Here is a 13,212-nt window from a genome sequence, read left to right as displayed (position 1 = left end):
TATAAAATGGACTGCAAAGAAAATGCCCTCAACTACCATCATTAATTGGCTAAACGGAGAAAAAAAAACTTTACCAACATTTAAATTGAAAGTTATATGCCAGCGGTAAACAATGGGCAGAAATCTACCAGCTCGTGATGTTGCCTCTGCTAAGCGAGAAAAACCTCGCCAATCAAGCGTTCGGCAGATTCAACCACCAGCAACGAGACACCTGCCTCTTTGGCACATGGTGGTGACACCTGACACTGTTCCCGAGTTCACCATCCCCTCACTGAGACTCGGGGGATGCGGAAGAGAGAAGGCTGGAGTCGGGAGTGGACGGCGGCACACTATTCCCCGGTCCACACCACCGTTAGTCCGAGCAATCACGCGCTACTGCCCCTTCTCAGAGGAGCACGACTTCAGCTTCACGGATGATCTTCAGACTCATATTTTGTCAGACCCGACCACCAGAGCGGCAATGTCATTGCCTCATCTCAGCAAAATGACCACTCCGTATGGCTTTCTGACACTTGGTGAAAGCCCGTGCGTTTGCAGAAGGGAATCGTTGTTTTTTGAGGAAAGTGTATTGCAGGAATTTCTCAGAAATGCAAAACATACGCCTTCTTTGACTTCGCACGGTACTGTGATATCAAAGAAGCAGTCTTACTATTCTTTCTCACAAGTTGGACAATCGAAAACGCGGGCCTCTGGTGACACAGTTCGTCTGCAGCTGCGAGATTCATGTGGCCATTCAGATCAAGCGAGACCTGCTCAACTCAATGGACCTTATGGATTTCTACAGAAAGGATGGAAAAAAATGTTTACGTAAGGCGGCTCCCTGGTCTCGGTGAAGTCTAAAGAAACTGGATATTAAATTAAGTAGCAACCACATATGTCTGTCTCACACACTCAAGGTCAACAAATGTCACATAGGTTTGGCATCCAACTTATCTTGTGTGAATTTGACTTGGTACTGTATAGGCTACATCCACTTGTAGCATTTTCCAATATATAACACAAATGTGAAAAACTTTATTTTTAAAAACAGTTCTGTTTTTATAATCACAAAGGTTCCAAAAGGAATAATGCAGCTGTCATACTGTAAAACAATCTTTCAGTAAAAGGCTCTTAAAATAATCCTTTAAGAGCATTCTAATAATCTAAAGAACCCTTTTCCATAGAAAGAATGTTTTGTGCATCTGAAACTTTCCGGAACCTTTATTTTTAAGACTGTTGGTCCAGTCTGGTCATAATTGTCTTGTTTTTATATGCAAACAAATGCTACACTTCAAATGCTTTCTGATATGTTGATGCATTACCATTAAACTTATTCAAAATTTCAGATACATAAATGAGTATTGATCATTAAATAAAATATGACTCGTGTGCAAGGAACAAATATTGTTTGAGCGAGAAATGGTGAGAAATGATTTATTAAAAATAAAGCCAAGGTATTTCCCTCTTCTTGTTTTCAAATTAAGGATAAATTACTATATGTATGTATATATGTGTGTGTGTGTGTATATTTATGTATATATAAATACACATACATGCATGTATATATTTAACAAAAATGTTGTTTATATTTTAAATATATTTATATATGTTATATGAATATAAATATATACATGCAAATATTTTCAAAATATATACTGTGTGTGTGTGTATTTATGTATACATAATAATATAGTCCACACACACATATATCATGTAAACAAAAACTTTTATTTTGATGCAATTAATCGTTTGACAGCACTACATACATACACTATATGTACATACATATATATATATCAAAGTTTTTGTTCATATAATATGTGTGTGTGTACTGTGTATATTTATGTATATATAAATACAAACATGCATGTATAAATTTAAGAAAAATATGCAATGTTTATATATTAAATATATTTATATATAATATAAATGATATGAATATACATGTAAATATTTTCAAAATATATACTGTATGTGTGTATCTTTATATATACACGGTACACACACACATATGTGAACAAAAACTTTTATTTTGGATTCGATTAATCGCTACTAATCGTTTGACACCACTAAAATATTTATATATATATATATGTGTGTGTGTGTATGTGTCTGGACTAACCATGGAATGCTGAATATAATGCAACATTGGTAATCAGAAAAAAACCTTGAGCAGAAATTGAATTTAAGCCTTTTCTTTCATAAGTGTGCCTCAACAATGACGTTTAGATGTTATCAGTGCTTTTAACACCATAATGGTTGCAATGAGTATTATATGGGGTTTCAAATGATATGACACAACACTATTTATGTTACATGTGTCCCTAATGCAAAGATCAAACACAAAGGAGCAGATTTTAATAGTCTCTCACTGAGTAATACTTAACCTGCACTCTTGAATCTGTCGCCTTTAAGTGCTCATGGGAATGACAATCTGAAATCAGTGAGAAACTCAAGGTTGTTGAAAGTAATTTAAGTGTCAAGCAGGTACTTGTGCAGGCTCTCAAGAGAATAGATAAGTAAGAAATTAAAGATGACTATAAGTGGATTCAAATCTTGATTATAGTCAGAAACTAATGTCAGGGTCTGTATGAATGTGTTGCATTATAGTCATGACCTAATGTGGGTAATTTAGAGATAGACTCTATGCAGCAAATAGTATGCTGTCTCCTATGACTATGTTGCCAGAGGTTTTATTATCACTCATAAACACTTTGCAAAGATACTGTCTTACTCAAGTAAAATCATGTAAAACTGTCCTTCAGGAACAGAAACACATAGAAACATACAAGCATGTAAAAATGATTAATCTGTTATCTTTTATTTTCATGGATTATGCTTTGTATTATGCATAACTCACAAAATAAAAAAATAAAAAACTCCTGCTTCATTCACACCAGAAACCAACAACTGCCTATCGAAACTGGAGCTCCTCTCATTCAGCAGAAACATCCAGGAGATGAGCCAGAGATGAATGTGTTTTAGTTGACTTGAAGCAGAATATGCAGAATATGTGTGCAAGAGTCTGACTGCGTGAAAAAAATAATAATAACAATAATATAAGAATCTATAAATATTACTCAAGTGAAATAAATGACAAAAAACTATATGACAAGTGATCAATATGTGTCCTCAAAACATATGAATTATGAAAGCCAGGTGATTTTTTTGGTGAGCTAAAATCTATGTCATCATCTTTAATATTTATATGTCTTTTCTCACACACACCCAGGAAGTAATCAGGTTTATTTAGCCTAATATATTTTAAGACAGCAGTGCTGCTACTTATCCACCAGGGGACGGTATTCAATCACACTCAACCTTCACTCCATTTACAGCTGCAGCTGGTGTTCTTACAAAAGAAACATTTTAAAGTACATATTTACAAGTCAGACATCATTTAGTGCTGTACAAAATTATGTGCGTGTGCATTTGGCCAACAGAACAGTCTTGGCTTGGTTTCACTGTGGATGCGTTTGACTAGAGTCAGTGTGTCTCTGTTGATCCCATGGAGCTTTTTTGCTCCCCACTGTCTCAGTCATTCTTTATTTCCCCCAGAAGCCAGTAGGTCCTCATCTTGCCTTTTCCCTTCATCTCCACATCGCCTCTCAGCTCCAGCTGGAAGCAGTTGAACTCCTGCAGCACATCTCGAGTGGCTGACGACACATGAATCTTCAGAGCTGCAGGATAACAGCGAGTGAATGATTAGAGTGTTACTGTATAAATCCTGATTAGTTGCGTTCGCACAGCTCACTTCACCGGGTTGACTAATGTGTGATGACAAACATGATTTACGCGTGTACTTTCCACCTACTAAAAGAGCCAATCATATTGTGTTGTTTTAGCATTATTTATGTAATATTTTGTATTTATTCATATTTTGAATAAGCTTTTTTTCAGTTTTTATTTTAATTGTGGGTTTTATGTGGTTTATTCATTTTTTACATTAATATTTATCTTTCTTTTTATTTAATTTTTAGTCATCTTAGTACTTCAACAAACTTATTTTAGTTAGTTGCCATCTAATCAGTTTTTCATCATCTGTATTTCAGCTTTATTTCAATTAACAAAAATATTTTTTAAAAATTTTATTAAAAATAACACATTTTAAGAAGGACTGTACTAAAACAGTCTTGCAAGGTCAAAATATTGGAAATGCGCATAAGGGCCACAGTATGCAGTAAAACTGCCACAGTACAATGTTTAAGTCAGGATTGTGATGGTCAAGGCAGGCATGTATGCTAATCTTCTCCTGTGAGAAATAAATTAGCAACGCTTACAATTCATCCCTTTCCTGATTGCAATTTGTTTTGCTTTTGTCGAGTGTTATCTAACGCTGATTGTTCTCATTTATCTGGCAGCGTTTATATGGGGAAATAGGTGGTGGGGGAAATAATTACATTTGAATTACAATGGAATCTTTTCATTGACTTCTTTAGTTTGGGCTTTGTGAATGATTGTGAATTTCATTATGGAAAACTGGTGTTGATAATACAACATCTGAAGAAGCATGTCTGTTGAAGTATTGAAGCAGACAAATTAAAAATAGATATATTTGTCTTTTCTATACCAATCTATTGTATAAATTAAAGACACTCAATATTTCTTCATTTCTTGTCTCATAGCCTTAGTATAGATCCTGCTGAGACCCCCCCCCCCCCCCCCCCCCCAAAAAAAAGCTTTGTGAGTTGAATATTTTTTCATGTCATTACATTGTTTAGAGCATTAGAAAAAAAATTAAAATTTAAATTTTTGAAAGATTTTATTTTATTCATGGTTTATTCTATGTCTAGGACACTAGGACTAAGTTTTCCTAAAAATAAAATGGCATGAATAGACATCAAAAAGGCAAAAACAATGGGATTTTTTTTTAAATCACCAATACATTTTTAGATTTCAGGATTTTTTCTTCTTCTTCTTCTAAACTTTGTTTAAGGATGATTCTCAACTATGTTATAAAATATATAACAAAATGATTTGATATACCATTTTGTTTTATGCAATATGTGTGTAAAAATTTCCATAAACTGGTTTTCCCATTAAACACAGTGTATCTATACTGTATCTAATTAGCATATTAATGTGTTGCTGTTGGGACAGCATGTTGAAAAAAGAATAGTCATAATGGGAGTAATAATTGGCCAGATTTTCATAATAATATCTAATATTTCATAACAAAATAGATATATAATTTATTTTCCTATTCAATTGTTATGTCTCCCAAAATGCATAATAAACATGCTTTTAGTCCTGGTGTCCTCTACAGTGGACATGTATGAAATTATGTCCCGTTTCATAACAGGAAGTCATACTTGAATTTGAAAACCCATAATATTTTCCTGAGATGTTGCTTTATGACAAACAATTTGAAAATTATTCAGATTTAAATGACAATTACAAAATATAATCATATTTCCATAAGGATGTAAAATTTTTCACTAAATTAAATGTAGCCATCTTTAAAGACCTAGGAGAGGGAGTGGTTATGGTGAAACTTCCAATCATTTAGTATCTCTGTAAAGCCCTCAATGTGCTCTGTACAGGACATCCAGACTTACAACTGTGACATGTGAGGCCTCAATTCACTGAAATAGAATGTCCACTACAGAGGCAAAAACTCCACAGCTGGGTCTCAGGAGGATATTGTCATGGCTCAAACCACTAACTGACCTGCACTCTTGACCTTTACAGTTGCTATGGTTATGAGCACAAATTGCTATTTGGTAGGAATGGGAGCAGTAAGTACTTACGTTCTCCATTCGACTCCATACGAGAAGATGTGTTCACTGTATCTCCAAAAAGACAGTACCGAGGCATCTTCAGCCCAACTACACCTGCACACACAGGACCTGAAACACACATACACATGAGAAATGCTGTGGGAACTATGCATGCTAATTTACAAAAATGCTCTATTCTATGAGAGAATGGACAGAACGTCTGTAATGTATAGAAAGTATAGATTAACAAAGCTCATTACAACCAATAGAATCCTTGTCAGTTTTTTGCTAATTAAAAGTCCATCAGTATGTTGAAGACTAGTTCAACTTAAGTAAGGTTTTGAAGCCATCATTTTTACCACTGTGAATGCCGATTCGTAATTTCAGCTGCTCATCCGGTCGGTGGCGAATCTTAAATGTTTTGACAGTCTCCAACAGAGCAAGGGACATGAGTGCAATCTCATGACCGTGCAGTTTCCCGTTCCGTACCGGCAATCCTGAAACCACCATGTAGGCATCACCTATTGTCTCCACCTAATCCGATTGGAAACAAAACCACCACAGCACCAGATGGAGATTCATATCGGCACAAACAAGGCAAGTGTTTCACATACGGCTTTAAAAAAAACCCCCAAAAAACCCAATGTTTTTATTAAGTACAGTAAATGTTTTAAGGGGAGGTACTACAGGTGAATAGGCCTTATTTTTATTTTGTGATAGGAAAGTGCAATAAACTAAAAGCAAAATACACATTATCCGATATGAAACACATTTTTTTTCTCTTTATATCCATTCAAAATGTATCTTAAATATTCATATTAAGAATGTTTTTAAATCAATACCTCATGAATTCTTCCTCTAAGTTATGTATTCCTCTAAACTATATGACCAAACCTCCTCTTAAGAAAATTGTATTTTTCATTTATATATCTATATTTCATTTATATACAGGTGCATCTCAAACAATTAGACTACCGTGAAAAAGTTAATTTCTTCTTGTAACTTCTTTCAAAGTTAAACTTTCATATATTTTAGATTCATCACGTTAAGTAAAACATTTCAAAAGTTTTGTTTTAAATTTGATGATTAGAGCTTACAGCTCATGAAAGACAAAAATCCAGTATCTCAAAATATTAGAAAATTTACATTTGAGTTTCATTAAATTACCATCCCTACAGTATAAATTCCGGGTCTCTCTTGTTCTTTGAAACCACAATAATAGGGAAGACTGATGTAATGAATCTAGAATATATGAAAGTTTCACATTTTGAAATAAGTTGCCAAAACAATATAATAATAAAAATATTCTAATTTTTTTAGATGCACCTGTATACACACATACACACATTATATAAAACCCGAATTCCGGAAATGTTGGGACTTTTTTTTTTTTTTTGAATAAATTGAAAACTAAAAATCTTTAAAGAAGACTTTCAAATCACACAAGCCAATATTTTATTCACAGTAGAACATAGAGAATATAACAAATGTTTAAACAGAGAGATTTAACACTTTCATCCACTAAATGAGCTCATTTCAAATTTGCCTGCAACAGGTCTCAAAAAAGTTGGCATGGGGCATCAAAGGGCTGAAAAAGCAAGAAATTTTGAAAAGATTCAGCTGGGAGAACATCTAGCAACTAATTAAGTTAATTGACAACATGTCTGTAACATGATTAGCTATAAAAGGGATGTCTTAGAGAGGCAGAGTCTCTCAGAAGTAAAGATGGGCAGAGGCTCTCCAATCTGTGAAAGACTGCACAAAAAAAATGTGGAATACTTTAAAAACAACGTTCCTCAATGTCAAATTGCAAAGGCTTTGCAAATCTCTTCATCTACAGTGCATAACATCATCAAAAGATTCAGAGAAACTGGAGAAAATCTCTGCGCGTAAGGGACAAGTCTAAAGACCTTTGTTGGATGCCCGTGGTCTTCGGGTCCTCAGACGACATTACATCACTCAGCGGCATGCTTCTGTCATTGACATTACTGAATGGGCCCAGGAATACTTCCAGAAACCACTGTCGGTAAACACAATACGTCGTGCCATCTGCAGATGCCAACTAAAGCGCTATCATGCAAAAAGGAAGCCATATGTGAACATGGTCCAGAAGCACCATCGTGTCCTGTGGTCCAAGGCTTATTTAAAATGGACTGTTTCAAAGTGGAAAAGTGATCTATAGTCAGACGAGTCCAAATTTGACATTCTTGTTGGAAATCATGGACGCTGTGTCCTCCGGGCTAAAGAAGAATACGACCTTCCAGTGTGTTATCAGCGTTCAGTTCAAAGCCAGCATCTCTGATGGTATTGGGGTGCATAAGTGCATACGGAAGGCACTATGAATGTTTTGGAAGGCACTATGAATGCTGAAAGTTATATAAAGGTTTTATATACAGACGACGTCTATTTCAGGGAAGGCCTTGTGTATTTCAGCAGGACAATGCAAAACCACATACTTCAGCTATTACAACAGCATGGCTTCGTAGTCGAAAGCTGTGTCCGAAATAAATTATATTGCCCATCCTCTCAGGATACCTGGAATAAGTGTTACAAGTACCCCAGGTACATAGTTTTTCCATTTTTGAAGCATAAACCCCATAAAACGTATGCGAGCTTCGGATCTTCCAATGTTTTTCTATGGCTCTGAAATCTAAAGATCAGGGTTGCCAGGTTTTAACAACAAAACCCGCCCAATTTCTATTTAAAACTAGCCCAATCGCGTTTTGAGGGGGGTTCCTAGGTAAAAATCGCATTCCGGGGGGTAAAATATACGTTTTTCAGCGGGGATCCATTGGCTAATCTGCGTTTGAGGGAAGGGGCTTACCGATAGGTCAATTGGCCTGTCTGCAGTCCAGATCTCTCACCTATAGAGAACATTTGGCGCATTATTAAAAGAAAAATACGTCAAAGACGACCACAAACTCTTCAGCAGCTGGAAACCTATATCAGGCATGAATGGGACCAAATTCCAACACCAAAACTCCAGAAATTCATAACCTCGATGCCCAGATGTCTTCAAACTTATTTGAAAAGAAGAGGAGATGCTACAGCATGGTAAACATGCCCCCGTCCCAACTATTGTGAGACCTGTAGCAGGCATCAAATTCGAAATGTGCTCATTTTGTGCATAAAATTGTAAAATTTCTTAGTTTAATCATTTGTTATGTTATCTATGTTCTATTGCGAATAAAATATTGGCTCATGTGATTTGAAATTCTTTTAGTTTTCATTTTATTCAAATTTAAAAAATGTCCCAACATCTCTGGAATTCGGGTTGTACACACACACACACACACACATACATACACATATATACACATATTAGGGGTCACCCCGAATAGTCGACGATTTGATGCTTCGATAGCAGGAGCCCGATTTGAATCCAATTTCACAGTCGAATATTCGCGTGGGTGTTATGATCTTGCCATTTTGGCTATATGGGGGTGCTCAATGTCTGATTTCACATAGAATACCGGTTTTCTCACAATAAGTTAATATACAGCCTATTAAGATAATGTTGTAAATAAGATTCTGAAAAGAAAGAAGCTCTTAATAAATGTTTTTAACGTGCATGAATAAATCCAACCACCCCTATAGATTTAAATTTCACTTAATCCAGCATTTTGGCAGCAAGGATTTAAATCTTTAACAAGACAGAGTGAAAGACTGTATTTTTTCGATCAGGTAGGGTATAAGAGATTTCAAAATATTTCAGCCGGTTTATATATATCGTGTATATATTATTTATTAAGGTGGCTGAGAGAGCTCAACGCGCTGCAAATAGAAAAAGCACCAGCAAATCAAGAAAGTCGGGGCATTTTGTGCATATAGCCTATAAGTCGTAATATTGACGTTATGTTGTATTAATAACGAACCGTATTCTATATGAGATATGTTAAATCCCACTGATTAAAAACCTGCTATCAAATGCTTCACTCTACAGGTCATCTTCAGCGCGCGCAGCTCAAATGCAGAATATTAATAACTACTGCCATATACATAACGTTATCATGGGAACACTATTGTAAAAAATGCTGTGAATTCTTAGGGTTTCGCTGACGTTTAATGTTAACTATCTTTTAATCAAAGCATAAAACATTATTATTTTTTTTATCTGCGAGGCGTCCGTTACACATTTTCTCTCTGTGTTAACGTCAGTAATTATGACTGTCTGACTTGATTCTTGGTAATGTATTTTGGCCCCGTCCTCAAATATATGATTCGACTATCAGTCGATTATTGGCAAGATTCGAAAATTCCGATTCGACTATGAAAATCCTTAGTTGGGGACACCCCTAACACACACACACACACACACACACACATATATACACACATATACATTTACATACATACATACTGTTGTTAACTTCTTAAAAGTTCTTAAAACTGTCAAATCCAAGAAAAGAAAAAAATACATAAGTGAAAAATTGTTTGCAAAAGACACTGTATATAGATGTCTAGGGCAAATATGAGGTGGCAATACCTTGTAAACATCAAAATTATCTATAATGGCATCAAAGCAGGTGTAGAGATCATTGAGGAGGGTGACGACCTGCAGGAGAAACATCCACTTAAAATCTTTACAGAGTGAAATAGTAAAACAAAGGAGAAATATTCCCAGGCTTAAGAGTAAGATACCTGCATAGGTGTGCTCTCTGCCGACAGGGACGTGAAGCCCACAATATCACTGAAGTAGATGGTGACAGAGTCAAAAGCTTCGGCCTGCACAGTCTCACCCCTCTTCAGCTGCTCTGCCACAGAACTAACGCAATAGAAATGAAACCCTATGAGCTTTGGCCAAGTATTTCATTATTCGTTTATTTGCTGTGTATTTTGTGAGTCAACTGACTGAGGGAGGATTTGGTAGAGTAAAGCTTCTGCCTTGCGTTTCTCCTCCAGATAGGCTTGAGTCCTCTCCTCCACCAGCTCTTCCAGATTATTAGCATACTGCTCCATGCGAGACAAGAGATTATCTAAGATATTACTTCTGTGCTCCCTGAGAAAGAGGATGAGAGACAGATAAAAAACAGAATAAGGCGAATGTAAATTTTCAACAAAAACGTTATAGCATGGTGACACTAATAGACTGATGCTTTGTCTAGTGAACTATAGGATGCATAAAAGTGTTTGTTAAATGACTTAGACAAGTGAGCCAATCCAGCAAGAACTGGAGCGCAAAATGGGACAGACCTGTTCTGTTTGCGGAGTAACACATTAATATGGTTGAACTCCGGTCTGTCTGATGGTTCTTCAGCCCAACAGCGCTGCATCAGCTGACCCAGCTCTTCACTGTGGGCCTGAGGGTTCACGGTTGGCCGTAGATATGGCCATTCACCCAGAGCTACACGGTCCACAATCTCTGTACACAAGGAAGAGAGAGGAAAAGTAAGAGAAAAAGAGAAATTTTGAACTTAAAGGAACAGATCACCCAGAAAATAAAAGTTCAGTCATCATTTACTTGCACTAAATATCCTTTTTTTTTTTTTTACATTTAGATAACCTTTTTCGGTATCTTATGCTCATTTATAATTCATCTTTGAAAACACTAATAACAACACTGATAAACATAACCATTAGTGAATATTAAAATAAATATACATTATTCATACACTGTAGTGATTTTAGTTTTTAGTGTTTTATTTTTAACTTATTAACACAAAATAGTACTGAATTTTTAAATTGGGCCATTTATTATCAGGTTATCAGCCATGATTTTAAATTCGACATGAAATTCCCTGAATCCATTTTCGGTAACACTTTACAATAAGGTTCCAATTAGTTAATGCATTAAAAAACAATGAGAATTTTTTAAGATCACTGTTAAAGTTAGTCTTTAAATACACAAATCCAACTTTTTTTTTTTTCTTGACCTTGTAATTTTTAATCAAAATGTCATATAAGTCGCATTCAGATTTGCCTCCTTCCAATCAACAACTGATGGAGTAAGATCCAGCCCTGAATTTTTTTATTTTCAATAATCTGTTCTTGGATGTCAAAATACAGATGAAAAGATCAGTTGCTTCTTCCATTACATTACAACTTTAATACCGGGGTATAAAAGAAAGCAAGTGTAGCTTTTTGGGTGAACTACTCCTTTAATTACATTATCAACAGTCTGAAGACATTTTGCCTGTCAAAGTGCTTTCTCTCTGCTATCAATTGCATCAGGGCATTTTCCATCAGTCCTATTCCCACAAACTCCCACAATGTTTTATCTCTGTTTCCCATCCTCTTCCTGATCTCTCTCAGCTCTATTCATCAGACTCTTACAGCTCTGAAAGCCTGGAAGAAATGGCTGTGGGCTGTAGCACTCCATTTCAAAAACAACATTTCTCAGCTCCGTCTGAGGCTTTTCACGGACAATCTGGCCTGATAAGAAACAGCTCTTCAAAGCTCAGGACATCTTTACCGCTACACAATTTCTTTGTGTTTTGTATTTATATGTGTGCCGGTGGTGCCAGGTTGATTGGTTGACCAGGAATACACTAGACTGATTTGTTCACCAGTCCAGAACCGTAATTTTCACCAACAGTAATCTTATTACCAAGGTGCCCAAATGCATGTGTGAAGATTGATATGATCTCCTCGTCTATGTCAATTCTGATTATAGTGCTGAGATCACAAGCTCCAGGGACGCTGACAGCACATGATCTGTGTTTGTGGGGGTAGCAGAAGTCTTTTCTTGACATAAAAGCACACATACACACACACACACACACACACACACTCATCACTCTCTGGACTGTATTCTGAATCACATGATTAAATCCATGAATTAGATTAGAGAGGGAAAGAGAGTGAAAGAGACAATCGTGGATGGATATTTGTGTGTGTGAGAGAGAGACCAATAACAAATGAATCTTTTAGTGTCTCTGAAAATGATATAAAGTGACAGTGATTTATACAGCTTTGCTTTCATTTTATCACATGGAAACTATAGATGCAACGGAGACATTTCAGAACGTTACTTCAGGAACGTTTTAGTACATCATGATTTTCATATTTTATGGCAATTAGCAACTCTGTACAATCAAATGGCATCAAAATGCAAAGGTTTGATACAAAATAACTTGTAAGTATGAATGAGAGCTCTTCACACTCTAAGGGTTGTTCTTTATAAACAAGAGAGAAGCATAAGCAGGGGATGCAATGTGTGTAAGGATGTTAGCAGGATGACAAGATAATGTCAAGTGTCTTCCTCTTCAGACAAACTCACTGGCAGCTGAGTGAAAAGGGTGGACTGACAAATTAAGAGCGTGTCAGGATGTTCTTATGCATACATACCGTATGTTTAAAGAATCATCTTTGATGTGTTTGTGGTAAAGAGAGGATGAGAATATTCTTGTGTATGTGTCTGGTTGTGTATTTGTTGACCTCTCTCAAGAACCTGGTTCATTAGCGTCTTTGATTTCTGTCACTGCCGATGCTCTTGAGGGTAATTTGCGTGAGCGTTCTGAGTGCAGAGCCGTGCATCAATATTTTAAAGCATTTTAGAATTAAGCGGAAAAAC

At 35.9% G+C, this 13,212-nt stretch overlaps 1 protein-coding gene across 2 annotated transcripts in view; it reads right to left on the bottom strand.

Annotated features, from left to right (window-relative positions):
* Window positions 1-2,776: 2,776 nt before the first annotated feature.
* The window catches only part of LOC306877578 (atrial natriuretic peptide receptor 1-like), a 48,997-nt gene continuing 38,561 nt past the window's right edge, over window positions 2,777-13,212 (bottom strand). For both annotated transcript variants that reach the window (XM_079429421.1, XM_079429422.1), the window contains exons 16-22: window positions 10,893-11,061; window positions 10,552-10,698; window positions 10,341-10,464; window positions 10,186-10,254; window positions 6,059-6,233; window positions 5,730-5,828; window positions 2,777-3,659 (exon numbers count right to left, since the gene is read on the bottom strand). In XM_079429421.1, coding sequence (XP_079285547.1) covers window positions 3,514-3,659; window positions 5,730-5,828; window positions 6,059-6,233; window positions 10,186-10,254; window positions 10,341-10,464; window positions 10,552-10,698; window positions 10,893-11,061 — 929 coding nt within the window. In that variant the 3' untranslated portion in view covers window positions 2,777-3,513. The remainder of the gene's footprint in view (window positions 3,660-5,729; window positions 5,829-6,058; window positions 6,234-10,185; window positions 10,255-10,340; window positions 10,465-10,551; window positions 10,699-10,892; window positions 11,062-13,212) is intronic.

Source organism: Barbus barbus (genome assembly GCF_936440315.1).
Source record: "Barbus barbus genome assembly, chromosome: 12".
Lineage (NCBI taxonomy): Eukaryota > Metazoa > Chordata > Actinopteri > Cypriniformes > Cyprinidae > Barbus > Barbus barbus.
The sequence above is the reverse complement of the archived record's forward strand: the minus strand, read 5'-3'. Positions and strand labels throughout refer to the sequence as shown.